Consider the following 17,535-nt stretch of genomic DNA (forward strand, 5'->3'; position numbering starts at 1 on the left):
CTTCTGGTTAAAAACGAGGAAGAACTCATCATAAGTCTCTGTCAGTTAGTGTTAAAGGAATCACCCTGAATCATTTGGCTTTTTAAAGTATCAACTGATTGATATTTGCTTCACCATTTTCAAATTCAACTCCACAAACACTCAAATCTACGGAAGAGGATTAGGGCCAAGCAATAATAAAAAAATAAAACCATCTTGAGATTAAAGTTGTTAAATTTCGAGAAAAAACTCGTTAAATTTCAAGAAAAAAAGTCAAGATAAAATGTTGAGAATAAAGTCATTAAATTACAATAAAAAACTTGTTAAATTTCAAGAAAAAAGCCGAGATAAAATGTTGAGAATAAAGTGATTAAATTACGAGAAAAATGTCATTAGATAACGAGAACAAATTTGTTAAATTTCGAGAAAAAAAGTCAAGATAAAATGTTGAGAATAAAGTCATTAAATTACAAGAAAAAAGTCGTTAAATTATGAGAACAAATTGTTCTTGTAATTTAACGACTTTTTTCTCATAATTTAATGAGTTTATTCTCAACATTTTATCTCGACTTTTTTCTCGAAATTTAACAAGTTTTTTCTCGTAATTTAGCGAGTTTATTCTCAACATTTTATTTCGACTTTTTTCTCGAAATTTAACAACTTTACACAGGGACAGCTAAAATCTATGACCGGACCGCACAGTGTAATTCACATGCCACGGGTCACGCACGCCATGTTCAAACAAGGCATTTAACAAGGCCGTAAAAAAAAAAAAATTCCATCAAACCCAAAATATATGCAATGAAATCCACAACTTGTGGACGATGGGAAAAGGAGAAATGCCCAACCATGGGTAGACAATGCAAAAGGTGTGGTAAACCAAACCATTTCACAAAATGCAACAAAAAACTGAGGAGACAAAAGGAGAACTGTTTAACAAAGGAGAACTGTGGTAAATGAACAGGCTTTTGCCAAAATTGAGGAAGACTCAAAACCACACAAAATTAAATTAGACACTGAGTTGCAAGTAACAAAATCAGAGATATCATCAGCATCAGTCAACTAAGCCCAGCAACAAGAAAGCTGTCAAGATACGGTTGTCACGGCGGTGTGTAGACAGACTGAAGAAGCAGGCAGATGATGAAATATAAACACAAACTTTAAAGGGGGGGTGTAATGCTATTTCATGCATTCGGACTTTTTTACACTGTTAAAGAGTTGCATTCTCATGCTAAACATGGCCAAAGTTTCAAAACACGAGTTGGACGTATGACAGAGTATTTCCAAATGACTACTTCCGGTTTCTGAGAGTTTTTCTCTAGTATAGTCCTTTATTATGTAATAAAGGGCGGAATTCCTTATATAGGCAGTTCTCCCTGATAAGCGTGCACACACACATCACCCAGAGCAAGAGCACGCCCATCAACGCGTTTCATGAGGGATACGGAAGCCAAGAGATTTTTCAACAATGGCTGTGTCCCAATTCAGGGTCTGCACCCTTTGAAGGCTGCATACATCATCAAGGCAGTCTCATTTAAGAAAAATAACCATTAGATTGCAACGTAGGAAAGAAATTACTGTATTTTACACCTCACAATGAATATCAGTCAATTTTATTATGGTTACTTTTCTTAAATATGACATCCTTGATGACGTATGCAACCTTCAAACACGACCTCCGGAGGACGAAGCCTCCGAAATGAGACGCAGCTCCTGTAAACAAAGGAGTGTGTTTTTGGTTGTGAGGGAAAGATTACCTTTTTCAGCTTTCCAAAGAACCCAGCGCCAAGGGAACAGAGGATGAAGTTTGTTTTTCCGAGGCAGCAATTGAGTTGTGCATGTATGTTTGTTTGTTCCCGGGATTTTGCTGATGAATACTTTGTAAACAAGTCCCAGTTCGGCACTGGATTTGCAGATCATGGGTGGTGAGTAAAGCTGCATCAGATGTCTGTGTTTTGTTGGCAATCGGTGCGCAAGTGCATATAATGCAAACAACACGAACGTTTTTGTTCCCTTTTTATTTATAATGATGTCGCAGCTAGCAGTCAATCTATACGCAAAAGCTGCGTGCGCCCGTGACTCTTTAGCTCCGCCCATGGCACTGACGGCAGACACGCCTCCAGGATCTCGGCTTTTTTTTTGGACAGACTCAGTTTAGCGTATCTATCTTTTATAAATATGACAAAACTAAAGACTTTTCGGAGATATGAAGGTTGCACTGTTACTCTATATGTACTCAAGATTAACATGAGATTGGCAGAAACAGAGTTTGAACGTTTTTGTTTCCATTTGTTTTATTTCAAGATCTGAGGTGAATTATCCATTGTTGCTTTTAGTGCAGCTACAAAGCTGAGAGCAGTAAATGATATTTAAAGTCACATTACATGCTTTTAACATTAAATAGGCACATAAACATTACCTGAGATTATCATTGCCATACTTTGTGTTGTTGTTTCAGCCACAATGTCACAGAAAAATAGAAAATCATTTCTAAAATAGAATCGTTGCATACCGCGGCTAGTTATACAAAAACTTCAACATGGAAAAGATACCTTTTATCGTGTAGCGGACTCACGTTGCGTCATGGTGTTGTGACCAGACCGAGAATGAACGCGAGGACATGGAACTCAAACAAAATGATTAAATTAAGGCAGCTGAAACTGAAACAAACTCATAATGATGGTGACTATTTAAACAGGGCTGACGATATATCGAGAATGACGCGCACGCGAGCCGGTTCCCTGATTACCGATAAATCGTACCTGCTTTCAACTTAGACAGAAATAGGAACTCAAACAAAATGATTAAATTGCGTGGCTTAAGGCAGCTGAAATGCCGCTCCTGAAACAAACTCAGGGAACCGGCATGACGAAATGCGCGTGACAATCTCATGATATATCGTGCAGCCCTATTTAAACTAAAGAGTGGTGGGAAATACAAACAAAGGATAACAGGAACTGATAAAATACAAACTAAATGTCCATGAACTAAACTAAACTGAACATAATGGTAACATTACTCCCCCCTCCGGCAAGGCGCGACCTCGCACCGTGACGTAACAACAAAGGGAGGGATGGAGGGGGTTTTGGAGGTGGACGAGGAGATGGCGAAGGGATGGTGAGAGGCTGAAGTGAAGGCATGGTGGCAGAATGTGGCGAAGGGATGGTGATGGGAGGATGGTGAGATCCCTGCAGCTAAGATAGGAGCAACCCGATGGCACAGACCCCGAGCTCTCAAGTGCCGCCAGCCCATGGCGGAGTCGAGGGAGGGAGGAGCCAAGATGGTGTTGTGGTGGCTGACGGCATCTGGGGGACAACGATGAAGACTGAGCTGTAGAATCCGAAGGCGCAGACGGAGGGTCGATGGAACTGAGTGAAGTCGCAGGTACTGGAAACCTTGGCGAAGCCACGGCAATGAGCATTTGAGGCGATGCCGGTGTGACTGAGGACAGAGGCGAAGCCGGATCGCCCTCAAGTCTGTGGCAGAAGTGACGAAGGGGGAGCCGGTGGGATGAGGTAACCCAGTGGAGCTGCAAGACTGAGGGTATACGGTGAAGGTGGGAGGAGCTAAGGCAGAGCAGACAGGTCCATGGGCTGAGATGGAGTGAAGGGATTAGAGGCTGGAGGCGGAGCCGCAGGATCCTCACGCACTGGCACTGCTGGTGGCTTGATGTCGCAGCAGGGCATCCGACAGCACCTGGGTTGAGGACTGGCTGAGCTCTTTGGTAGGTGGTAATATGCAACTAGACAGGAAAAAGTTAAGTATGACACAGTCCATAATGTTCACAATGCTGTCCTTAAACGGAGGTGATTCATAGCAAACTGACCGATCATAGTCCATAGAGTTCTCAAATGCTGTCTTTTAACAGTAGTAATTCCGAACAAACTGACAGATCATAAGTCCAAACAGATTCGATGAAACGGTTGATTCACAGTCCTTAAACAGCGAAGATGATTCAGATACCAGGTGGGATAGGGTGGGAGTTAATGCATCCCCATTGAAGTTAATCAGCCAGTCCTCAGTCCCAGTGTTCCCTCAGCTGCTGGTGTTGAGGGCTCACACCCCTGGTTCAGACTCACTCTGACGTTCCTCTTCTGGGGCAAAGGTGAGCACTGTCCTCTCTTCCTCTGGACTCGGGCTCGCTCGTTGTGGCAGGTGGTTCCTCAAAATCTGTGGGGGGCACACGCGATTCTTCCGCATTCGAATGGTGGTAATTCAGGCTCTGGGTCTGGCTATGTCCTGGATTGGGAAGGATGTTCTCCAGACACCAGATGATGTCTTCCTTCCAGTTCAGTCCAGTGGTGTCTGGGAGGTCAATGGGATGATGGTATTTTTACATGATCACTTGGTGTTTTCATTTAAGTTTTGGTAGAATTCCATTCACAATGTTGATCTGGTTACCGTGAGAACTGCGTCACGCGCTGGACACGTGCTGTTGCTTCAGACATCATAGAAAATGTCCAAATAAAAACGTGTTCAACAAGCTGACAGAAGTCAATCCATTACTTTGTTGGAAGGGTGTAAATGTAACTACTTTTAATGTTGTCTTTGTAAATATTCACTTTCCCATATGGTCACGGAGGAGAATCAGAGTTTCACATTCAGCGGACAGACGCTGACACACTATTTATTTATTTTTTCTCAACAAATGACAACCAAAATCAAACCCATAGAAGCTTGTGAACAGTTTTGAAGTGGCTGTGCAAGTTATATTGTCTGGCTATCATCAGACAAAGCTCAATTTAAAATTGAACATTGGTCTGGGGAGTCTGTATGTATTTTCTACTGCACAAGAGGCGTGATCAACGAGCATTATTCATGCAATTGGATAGTCCTTCAACCAATCAGATCAACGATCCGGGTGACATACTTTGCAGAGCGACGCGAAAACTCCAGACAGGTTTAGTTTGTATTGGTTTGTAGCACTGATCAGCGGTTTGCAGAAGCAGCAATAGCTTCGAGCGATTTTTGCAGGTTGTGCAAACATGAAAGTGAGTGGTATTTACACCCACTCCGAGCGATTTGTTTGCTAAACTAAAGAAGTCATTCAGCATCGTCGAGAGGTTAAAAGGAATTGGATTGACGGTCGTGATTGCCGTCGCTTCTCTATCGTCATCGTGTTATACCCGCCAATAGCAAGCAAGGTGAATAAAGCCAGTCTGTGATTGGTTACCGCAAAAGTGTAACAGAAGCAGTAGAAATGAATGTACGGGTTTCCAGACTGAGTTGCCGGGCGAAATCAAATCGCCGGCAGATCAGGCTGGGTTTATCCAGTCTACAAGTTATACTCATTCACAAGATGAGTGAGAGTCATCCCTGTTGAAAAAAACAGCATATGCTTTAGGTTTAATCAGTGACATATTAGATTTGCAATATCACCTCCTCAACCTGCTTCCCTTAGTGTTTTTACACGTAGAAAAGGCGAAATTACACCGTCAGGTTTTTTTTACACCCAGATTTTTCACAGTTACCTCCTGTGGCAATTCTCGATTCAGCATAATTACCTACAATGGTGACATTTTTCACAATCACAACAGAAAATCAAAAATACTGCCCTAAACTCAGTAGCAGAAAGGCAGCGCGATATAAACAAACCATTACTCGTGACGGCATCTTCATATTCTCTTTCATAGTCTTTCAGTAGAAAAATCGCTCCTGTTCATAACATTAGGATCACGTCCAAAATAAGTTGTGATTTTCTGTTTATACCTTTCTAAACCAGCACGGACTTTTCTCCATCTCTTCAATTCTAATTTTCACTGCTTGGCCTCCACCTGAATTTCGCGCGTCACCAGAACCACGTGATTGCAAACCTATTAAATATAATGAACAAGACACCTTTGGGTGTCTTGTTCATTATATTTATTTTAATATTAGGGTCAATATCACTATTAAGTGCCTGGTGTCCTCATCAGAATCACTTAGTCATCATGAATATAATGCAAAATAATGAAATTCTGAGGTTTTATTATAAATGGCCAAACATTTAAGTCTCTTGAAATGTGTTTTTCTCATTTTATACACACAGCTTTCCTTAAAGCTGCTGTAGGTAACTTTTGTAAAAAAAATTTTTTTTACATATTTGTTAAACCTGACATTATGTCCTGACAGTAGAATATGAGACAGATAATCTGTGAAAAAAATCAAGCTCCTCTGGCTCCTCCCAGTGGTCCTATTGCCATTTGCAGAAATGCACCGCTCCCGGTAAGAAACAACCAATCAGAGCCAGGAGGAGTGTCTTAGCAGTGTCAATCAATCAAGCTCGCGTGCGCGCTGATCTCACCCCTCCCATGCACAGCGCCAGCGCATACAGGCTTAAAGATTACCGGTGTGCCGCAGCTTTGCTTATGGCGGAAAAACAATCCAAACTGCCAATTCCTCGAGTGGCACCTGCTCATAAAATAAAGACGGGTAAACGGAAAAAGACAGATGACGATGATAAAAAAGCCAAAAAGAAAGAATTAGATAGAGCCCGAAATAAAACGAGGGTAAATATCGGAGCGGCTTTTCCGAGGTGGAGGGAGCTACGTGTCCTGAACGGATTAAAAACCGATGCAGAGTCAGCCACATTTCTGCTTGACAAGTAAGTATCCCTGCTTGATTTGTTTAATTTTTTAAGAACTACACAACTAACGATAATTTCAAAACAGGACTGACAAATTATGTATGGCGTGGTTTACTTGTAGATTTCAGGGTGGTCCTTTGCATATAACATCGTTTTATTTCGCCATAAGCAAAGCTGCGGCACACCGGTAATCTTGAATTTGACGCCTGTACACTGTGCATGACAGGAGTGTGATCAGCGCGCACGCGAGCTTGATTGATTGACACTGCTAAGACACTCCTCCTGGCACTGATTGGTTGTTTCTTACCGGGAGCGGTGTATTTCTGCAAATGGCAATTAGGACCACTGGGAGGAGCCAGAGGAGCTTGATTTTTTTCACAGATTATCTGTCTCATATTCTACTGTCAGGACATAATGTCAGGTTTAACAAATATGTAAAAAATATTTTTTTACAAAAGTTACCTACAGCAGCTTTAATAGAACAAATATGAAGTTAAATCTCAGCTTTTTATTTTGGAAATTGTGACGTCTCAAAGGCATTTTATAGTGATTTTGACCCATTAAGCAATATAAATTATTCAGTTTACCAGCAACACAGTGCATCAGTGTGAATCCCGCGATATCCATCTTTGTTCTCCTATAGACCGCTGATCCACAATGAGAAGTCTTGCCATGCACTTTTATTCACTCCTCCCTGCCTACTCTCGCATACATTTCAGCCGATTAGAGGTGCATCTCTATGGCAAGCCAAAGTACTCACAAACGCCTGGTCGGACGTCTGATTGCACACTGACGCGTCAAAAGCGCGCGTTTTGACAGCAAAACGCGCGTCCTCGACGTGTGATTTGCGTTAAGAACACGCGTTCTTAACGCGCGCTTTGGTATCATGGGAAACGCGCGTCAAGAACGCGCGTTTTTGTGTGCCAAAACGCGTGTTCTCGGCGTGTGATTTGCTATTAAAACGCGCGTTCTTGACGTGCGCTTTGGAGTGACCAAAAACGCGCGCTTTTGACGTGCGTTTATCATAACAAAAATGGGCGTCGAATACGTGCGTTTTGAGTCAGACAAAACGCTCGTTATGAACGTGTGAACAGGTAAACCAAACAGGCAGTGCAAACGTGTGTTTAAAGTGTCCATCAGGCGAAGAGAACGCGCTCTTTCCTTAGAGTTCTCAAAAGTGCATGTCGAAAGCGTGTGCTCACTCTTTAGGGCTTTGAGTCTGTTATGTTTTTGTCCGCTATAGGTTTAGGACAGTATTATCATTAAACTCAACCAAAACAACATGGAATTGTCGAGGATAAATTTGGCAGATGATTATAATGGTTGAGTTATAATCCATAATAATTAATATGAAATATGCATATGAAAACGTAAAACTATTATTTAAAATAGCCGTGGGGGATTACAGTGGATATTCCTTCGATCAAGGCCAAAACTTTGTAAATTTGTAAGGAGCCAATAAAATACTACACCATATGTGTGATCATCTTGGCTATATATTACGGTGGCGTATTGCCTCATACATAATATTTTTTCCCTCAATTATGTCGTTAAGACATCTTTTCTCGTAATAACGAGAATTTATGTTGTTAAGACATCTTTTCTCGTAATAACGAGATGTTATGTCGTTAAAACGACATTTTGTTGGCATATATGACGTGAATGTATAGGCTATACCTTTATCTGATCTATAATAGAGAATTTATCATGCCTTTATCACACTTCCGCACTCGAAAAGCAGAAGCAAATATAGTGTAAAATACCTTTAGATGCCTGTATCGATGGCAATGCCCAAAGAGTTATGAACACAATATTATTGTTTTATTGCCGTGTAGCCTATGCAGTTTCTAATAGCCTAATAAAACACAGTTTTATTATTTAGCATTACTTACTTTCTGGAAAATAACTCGCACCTGATTATGCCACATGCACAAAGTCAGAATTAAGTTTTTGAGAGAAAAAAATTATCATTGGTGTTTCAGTCGCATTTTATTATAGGTCTATTCAAAAATAATTTTGCTAAAATACACAGGCCTGCGCTACGGATACAAAAATAATGCTATATTGTCATAGACCTATTTATCAAAATAAAACTGATGAATGAAAGTGGAGACAATACCTCAAAAAAGGTCTTCTGTGAACGAAGAAAAAACAAGATGAAATCTTATAAAAGGAATAAATAGCTTATTTCTAGCTAGGCATACACGAAATATATTAAACCTAAATAATTAACATATTAAGAAAATGAAAGAAAAAAAATGCGACAAGTAGACCATATGATGAGTTTCGATTCATTTTTGAGAAGTTCACGGAAAGGCATTGCTTGTCTTTATTTTTCAAGCAATGTTTTATTGTGTGAGTGCAAATAATAGTTACAATAATAGTTATACCTACACAGATTCGAATGGTGTTACTCTTATGACCATAAATGTCTGAGTATTTTAAGTTGTTTATGCTTTTATAAGAAAATTCAAGTGAACGCGCCGGCGCCATATCAGTTTTAGCTAGGCTACTATAACTTGACATCGCATGCAGCCTGTTTATTGTCAAAACAAAATACATTCAACCAAATACAGAAAAAGCCACTGCTCATTTTAGTCTGTGTACAATCAGGGCTGAATTTCCCGAAACCTTGTTAACTCTACGTCGTTAACGTTAATACATGTTTCCCGAAACGTTCTTGTATACCTTCTGTAAGTCATACTTTCGTAAGGTTGGTCTGGACCACTCTTAACTATACCTTATCACTGCTGACAGTCTATACGAATATAATTCTGAAGTTGTAATGCATCCAGTGTTCAATTAGGATAATGACAAAGAATAAAATGCAAAGATTCACTTCAAATGTGCTTTAGCTCTGATCCAGAGACAGACGCGCTCAGCTCTTGTCATATATCACAACTATATTTAGTGTTTTCAACCCCACATCAGGTTTATTTAGATTTCAGTCATTTAAATACACATATGAATGAGGCACTAGGCTATATAAAAATACATTTATAGTTTGTTAAATTCAAATTCAATACACCGATGTCTATAGAAGCTGCAATAATAACCCTTTCAATTATATAATTTGACGAAGTGTTTTATTAATATCAGATACACATTGTGTATGAAACATAAGTTTACTCTATTCTTCTCCCAGTTCACCAGCCACATACTTTAATGTATTTCGGGGAAAATTAAGTAAATCCGACAGCTCTGAATTGCGGTGCAAACTCATCGCGCGACAAAAATTCACTTCCACATATTTTACAATCGGAATATATCATAAAATGCTTGGTGTAGTTAACAAGTTTGTGAATATTTTGAATAACAAAGGAAAAACGATATAAACGAGTTACATACATATCTGCCAGCTGCATGACGTGTCTCCAAGGAATTAATACATTCTAAAATTATGTTCTAAATAACTGCCGCCTTAAACTCGCGCTGATGGGGGCTCCGCACCCCCAGAATATAGATAAATTACAAGATAGATTTAGCTTGTAATTTGGATTATTTTTATAAGATCCAATGAGTCCTGATAAATGCATTTTCTACTTCTGAAGTGCTTCTTTTTATAAAGAACACTGATTTCTCACATAACATAGTGAAGCAGCCCCTGTATAGAGTGAATTATCGATTCTCGAGCCATCGATATCAACCAATTCAGCTTCAGTGCCATGGGCAGCACCTGGTAACGTCGCACTTAAGAAGGTATATCTTAAGCAACCTCCTAAGGTATAGTTCGGGGAACATGCCTGAAAAAGGTATACATTCAGTTAAGGTATACTTTAGGGTCTTCGTAGCGCGCTGAGAGACAACGTTATCGGGAAATCCAGCCCAGGGCTGCGTTTCCCAAAAGCATCGTAAGCTTAAATTGATCGTAGCTCTATTGAAACCAATGGAGCTTGGAGCTACGATCAATTTAGGCTTACGATGCTTTTGGGAAACGCTACCCAGAGCGTTTAAATAATAAATAGGCTATAGGATCCAAATAGTGCATATGGAAACATTTGGATTTATGCCAAATGGGTTTCTATTTCAGTTTAGCTTTAAATTAATTTGGTTTGGGGTTGACGTTTATATATTATATTTGTCATTATTGTTCTGTTTTTCTGAATACCATTACATTTAAAAGATTTGTAGCGCAAGGGGAACTAAAAAAGCCTACGCAGTGGTGGGATTAAATACCCCTATGCCAACCTGAAGCCGGGCTAGCCGGTAAAAACGAAATTTTTACAAAAAAATATGCTAAACATGTATTTTAGGCTATTTCCACAACAAATCCTTTAAATTGTTCTATACAAAATATAAGTATTAAATAAACATAAATTATATTGGCATTCATTACCTACAAACAATATTTTAAAGCCTAAACTACTAAATTTTGTTATACATTCAAGTTAATTTTACTGCACAGAAATAGAGTTTAAAAAAAAAATAGTGTTCAAAAGATTACATGTATTGGAAAAAATATTAAAAAGAAAATGTTAGCCACATATTGCCAATCTAGACAAATACATCCCAAAAATAGCCTAAAGTTTGTCGATATTCTTATTGAATATTCATGAATATTTAGAATGATTAGAAATAAATTTAACAGGGATGTACTTGATATAGGCCTCCTATGTATTGTTCATGCATAACATTTATTAAATAGGCCTATATCGGCCTATAGCATATATATATTTTTAAATCCCTCATTTGGGGCTGAGCTAGCCTGACTACGTCAGACTTCCTACTTCCGCTCAATTTCATTTCGCTTCTGTACTCAGTCTGATACAGCGTCAGAGCTTTCTGTTTTCCACCGGTCTGGAAACAGCCGGGCCAATCAACGAACAGAGGGCGGGCTGAGAGCCGTGACGTAGATGCTAAGCGCCGAGTTTTACATTGTAGGTTAGAGAAATCGAAAACCGAAACGACCGCGGAAATGGGAAACGAGACACGGGATGCAAACTTCGGGATGCATTAACTTCGCATAATCTGCAAAAGTCGTTTACAGCCATGTTCACTCCGGTATTTCGCTCGCATCATCATGTGTTTACAACAGGTTTACAGTGGAAGTTCAATCATAGATTTGAGTTCGATGCATGATGTCTGTGCTTCGATGCGGCTGTACAGGCACATAACATATGTCATAACTAAACGTATCTGATTGGCTTACAGGTAACCAATGATTTTAAACTTCAGACAAGCGTCCCCTAGCGAGAGAGAAAACACTTCTCTATTATGCCATTCCAGACTCTGTCTACGAAGCAAAGTGAAGTAGCAGAGTCTGGTATTACCAGGCTAGGGCTGAGCCCCACTAATATTGAAATTATCGACCCTGTTCCAAACATGTTTTTGCGCATGTGAGTGCTGTTTTGGGACACGAAAGCATTGTTTAACAACATAATAGGCGTAAATATATTTTAATGTCCAAGTGCTAATACACAATTGGATTTGTGCCGAATGAGAGCCCAACAGTGTCAATTTAAATACATTTTTTTTAGGCTTTTAAATAAATATTGTTTGTAATGAATGCCATAATTTGTTTATGATTATTTTATACTTTTTATAACAATTTTCAGTCTTGTTTTGTATTGAATACCATTATGGATTTGTTGTGGAGATAGCCTAAAATACATGTTTAAAGCTTAATGCTTGTATAATGTGTGACATAAAAGACCAAACTCAGTAAACACCATACTAAACCATACTATGTACAGCAAAGCAGATGAGCCCAGAATATGAACGCAGTTCGTTTAATTAGCCTACATTAAGTGTTTTTCTCTTATAGAAAACCGTTATAAAGAAAAAGCTCAAGGTCGCTTAATGTAGCCTACTAAGTGATAGGCTATTAAAAGATCAAATTCTGCACGAATACAGTTTTCTGTGTAGTACCTATGCTTTCTTAGTAGGCTACAACGTTTAATATATAGGCTAGGCCTACACATTTTTCTGGACATCGCTCATTGTTTCTACCTTAATACATTGTTTAAATTAATATGTTAGCTAACTACATATAGCCTATGTAGGCTATATATGTCTGAAATTAGGCCATAACTTGTACAGTCACCTTTGATAACAGATTAGGTACTCCAAATTGTAATGTTAAAGCATTTCCTATAAAGCTGCTTTAAAACTATAGGCCTAAGTATTGTGAAAAGCGCTAAAAAAATAAATGTAAATTGAACCGATATAGGCTATATGAGCTCTATAGATCAGATAAAGGTATAAAGGTATTTTTCGTACACGTCACGTACAAAATATGTGATTTTAACGACATAACATCTCGTTATTACGAGAAAAGATGTCTTAATGACATAATTGAGGGGAAAAAAATATTATTTATGAGGCAATGCGCCACCGTAATATATAGCCAAGATGATCATACATGTCGTTATTGGCTCCTTACAAACTTACAAAGTTTTGGCCTTGATCGAAGGAATATCCACTGTAATCCCCCACGGCTATTTTAAATAATAGTTTTACGTTTTCATATGCATATTTCATATTAATTATTATGGATTATAACTCAACCATTATAATCATCTGCCAAATTTATCCTCGACAATTCCATGTTGTTTTGGTTGAGTTTAATGATAATACTGTCCTAAACCTATAGCGGACAAAAACATAACAGACTCAAAGCCCTAAAGAGTGAGCACACGCTTTCGACATGCACTTTTGAGAACTCTAAGGAAAGAGCGCGTTCTCTTCGCCTGATGGACGCTTTAAACACACGTTTGCACTGCCTGTTTGGTTTACCTGTTCACACGTTCATAACGAGCGTTTTGTCTGACTCAAAACGCACGTATTCGACGCCCATTTGTGTTATGATAAACGCACGTCAAAAGCGCGCGTTTTTGGTCACTCCAAAGCGCACGTCAAGAACGCGCGTTTTAATAGCAAATCACACGCCGAGAACGCGCGTTTTGGTACACAAAAACGCGCGTTCTTGACGCGCGTTTCCCATGATACCAAAGCGCGCGTTAAGAACGCGTGTTCTTAACGCAAATCACACGTCGAGGACGCACGTTTTGCTGTCAAAACGCGCGCTTTTGACGCGTCAGTGTGCAATCAGACGTCCGACCAGGCGTTTGTGAGTACTTTGGCTTGCCATACATCTCACACGAAGCCTAATCATTTCTGTTTCTTGTACTATGGAGATTCGTGCGCGGTCAACGCAAAATGAATGAATCACTCTCTGAGACTCGTTCGTTCCTGAGAGTCATATTAAAGATTCGAATCGTTCACGATTTACCCATGACTAAATCAATCGCGTGTTTGCCTGATTTGGGTGCAAAATTTAAACAAGGAATTTGGTATTAATAGAACAACAAATATTATACCTCTAGATTTGAAACGCGCTAAATATTTTCTCATATTTAGCGTCTTTAGGTTTGTGAGTAACAGATTTATTTTGTTTTACCGATATAGTCAGCACAAAAATAGATGATATAAAGGAGTTTAATTTCTATATAATTTCCTTTGTATCAACTGTAGCTTTACCAGTAGCTCTATTAACTCGGATCAACACAGCCAGGCGCGCACACAATGGAGCTGATTATCAAAACTGGAATTACTCTACTAGTTACATACTATACAAAGGCACGTGTGTATCTGTAACCCGCCCTCTCTTTCTCTGAGCCTCTGAAGGAATTTGATCACACTCTTTCCTCATTATACTGGACTGGAAACGTCGCCTTGGATGGTGTCGTTGAGCTTCTAGAAACCAGGTAGACTACCGGGAAACACAAACGGACAAAGGATATTTGCTCGTGGTCACGTATGTCTCATGAATAAGTGAATATTTTGGGACGATGAAGCGTACAGGTGAGTTATTTATTTATTCATACTAAGTCACAACTACAACCATTTTATTAATAGGCTACAGTAAGCTGATGTTAACTTTTTAATACAAGTTGTATCATTTAAAAGACAAACTGTGCAAAATATATCTATATGGAAAGTTTCGTTTATTTTATACTTGGTTAACTGACTTTTTGAAGGCAAAAGCAAAGAGAAACTTACTAGTTGTCACACGGATATGTCAAAATATTTATGTAACAAATGAGTTTTCTCTAGAAGTGGTTTGTTTGAGTTCAAGCACCCTACCTCACTGGATTATAGAATCTGACAGCTAGTCCATGTATATTAAATGTGTGTGTTAATTTAACAAAGTTATTTAGAAGAATATGCTATATAAACCTTGCTGAATTCCATTAAAGCTAGGGACTTTCCATGTAGCCTACACATTCCTTCAATGTAGTGATGAATGTAGGAAATGAAAATGACAGCACCTTAAATGTTGTTAAAATAGTTTTTTATCATCTTTCAAGTCCTTATCCTTTCTGTTTTAGACCACAAGCCTAATGTTTCAGAAAATACATCAACAAGAATGATAATAATACAATATCACTTAATGACTTTTAAAAGTTAACAACTTAAAGAATTTTTAGTTATAATACTAACAACAAAAGTGAAATTTTTACAGTATGTTTCAGGTAAAAAAAAAAATCATGAATTTTCTATTGTTTTGCACCGCTTCCTGCTGTATATTTTTGTAGTTTGTATTTGTTGTTCTTGTAATGATTATTTGCTTGGATACAGAAAGAAAGTACACCATAAGACATGTTAAATCTTTTACTTTATTTTAATTCAGAGAAAAAAATTATTGTATTATTATTGTTATTAGTAGGATATTTAAAAAGTAAAATTGCACAAACAGCAAAATGTGTCTTAAGGACAAAGTTTGGTTTAATGGTCAAAGCAAACTAACCGTGTTTCGACCAAAGTGTTCTTTCCTTGTTTTTATGTCTCCTCTTATGCTTCTTTTTTTTTTTTTTCTCAGCAGGTGATCAGAAACCACCTTTGGCTCCAAAACCAAAGGTTCTCCCAGCTCCAGTGCAAACAGAACATCGACCTGCTCCCATGTTGTGTGTTTACCAACATACCTCACCAGCTGTTAAAAGTAAAGTTAAGCCTGATGTAGCACCAAAACCAATTTACAAACCTCCGCCTCCTTTCGATTCAAAACATCTCACATTCGAGGAGGGCCGTCAGCCTATTTCACAACAAAAGTCTGACATCACAAAGAACGTTGGTGTTCTAAATTTCAGAAATGGAATGCACACTGGGAACATCAAGCCGGAGTGGGATTACATAATTCCAATTTGTGTATGCAATGGCCGAAATTGTGCTGATTGCTCACCGAAGGAAAACAACCAAAATGTTAATCAACATGGGAACAGCCTTGATCCGTGTAAAACAGGAAATGCCAAAAGTCCCAAAAAGAGTTTATCCAAATCTCCGCCAAGAACACCAGAGGAAGAACAACATTTGGTGACACCTATTTTGTCAAAGTGCATCTCTGGACACACCTCGTCCAATAATAATCATTTCCATCCAACTGAAAAACTTCAGAGAACATCCCAGATCCAGAACAAGGAGCCTTTGAAGGCACATCAGAGTGATTCTGAGATGCAAATGACCAAGAAACACCAAAAGAACATTGTCTCTAGTGTTAATTCATCTGTTGATAGTGGTCAAACACCAGAGTCTGTGAAATGTCAGCAAACTGGAAGTAGTGTGCAGTGTAGTCCGTCCCCTACTAAGCCTCTTAAGAAAGCACCACCAGTAGCCTTACCACGCAAAAAAAAGATGGCACAACCCAACGTTATCCATCAGGAGTCAGCGGGCCTTACCAAGTCAGCGTTTACTGTCTTACCTGTTGATGCAAACAATTCAGATCCTAGAGAAAGTCCTAATGAGATGAACAATAAAGGTCCTCAGGCCATAAGGACTTTTAAAGGTACCCAGTGTAACAGCCAGGGCACCCCAGTACCTGTCCCACACCAGAGGATCCCTAAGCTGCAACAAAATAAAACCCAGGAAACTGGTGTACAGGGGACTGAAAAGAAAGTACAAAATCTGGATGTACCCCCTGAAGTATCAAGCAATACCCGTCCAAAGAAGTCATCCCAGAAACCTCGACCTGATGACCATAGGCAGGTTAACATTGGGTCTACAGAACCTTCAGCAGATAGACTCCCTAAAAAGACATTCAAAAGTCCACTGAGAAATGATGGTCACATTGACTCAACAAATCCTGAAGGACATCCCTCTCTCGCATTTGAAGGGCAAATTGCCAATCAAAACCAAGCAAGTTATGTGCCAAACAAGAAGACCGGCTTGACTCTCAAGCCTAAAACCAAGTCCTTATCCTCAGCAGATATACATAAACCTGATGGCCTCAAGAAGATCTCAAGAAGACCTGATGGCCAAAGGCACGATAACATTGGCTCTACAGAACCTTCAGCAGATAGACTCCATAAAAAGACTCTGGCATTCAGTAGTCCACTGAGAAATGATGGTCACATTGACACAACAAATCCTGAAGGACATCCCCCGCTCGCATTTGAAGGACAAATTGACAATCAGAACCAAGCAAGTGATGTGCCAAACAAGAAGACCGGCTTGACTCTCAAGCCTAAATCAAAGTCCTTATCCTCAGCAGATATGCGTAAACCTGATGGCCTCAAGAAGACCTCCTTTCTAAGGATCATGGATCTTGACCCTGTCAAAAAGGTTCCCAAGTTATCTGTCAAGAGTGGGCAGGCCCTTGACCTCACTCCAGTTATCAATGAGCTGTCAGTGGATACAGAGGAAAGCCAGAATGAAATCTGCTCTCATAAACTGGCATCACTGCACAGTGGTCACCTCGATGGAAATATACTAGTTGAGCAGAGTGTAGATGAAGATCTTCCAAAACATCTAGAGAATTCTGATGAATCTATACATGCATATGAAGATATTCCAGAATATGAAAACCTGCCTCCTTTAAGCACTTCAAAAGCACAGGATGCCGATGATAACCGAAATCAGTCAGCCATGTATGAGGATGATGATATTTATGAAATTCCAGATGTGTTCCCTGAACACTGGGCACACACCAAAAAGCAGCAGTTTCTTAAAAGGTAAAATTTTAGGCAATACAGATAAACCAATAGTTATTTTCATAT

The 17,535-nt window shown here is 39.2% G+C and overlaps 1 protein-coding gene across 5 annotated transcripts in view; it reads left to right on the forward strand.

Annotated features, from left to right (window-relative positions):
• Positions 1-6,544: 6,544 nt before the first annotated feature.
• LOC125247402 (FYVE, RhoGEF and PH domain-containing protein 6-like) overlaps positions 6,545-17,535 on the forward strand; it is a 39,773-nt gene continuing 28,782 nt past the window's right edge. Inside the window, exons 1-3 of one of the 5 annotated variants that reach the window (XM_048158679.1) lie at positions 6,545-6,562; positions 14,162-14,347; positions 15,366-17,490. In XM_048158679.1, the coding sequence (XP_048014636.1) occupies positions 14,335-14,347; positions 15,366-17,490 (2,138 nt within the window). In that variant the 5' untranslated portion in view covers positions 6,545-6,562; positions 14,162-14,334. Of the gene's footprint in view, positions 6,563-13,268; positions 13,614-13,635; positions 14,348-15,365; positions 17,491-17,535 lie in introns of those variants that run through there. The other 4 variants (XM_048158676.1, XM_048158677.1, XM_048158681.1 and 1 more) reach the window with 4 other exon arrangements.

Source organism: Megalobrama amblycephala, linkage group LG15 (genome assembly GCF_018812025.1).
Source record: "Megalobrama amblycephala isolate DHTTF-2021 linkage group LG15, ASM1881202v1, whole genome shotgun sequence".
In the NCBI taxonomy this organism is placed as follows: Eukaryota; Metazoa; Chordata; class Actinopteri; order Cypriniformes; family Xenocyprididae; genus Megalobrama; species Megalobrama amblycephala.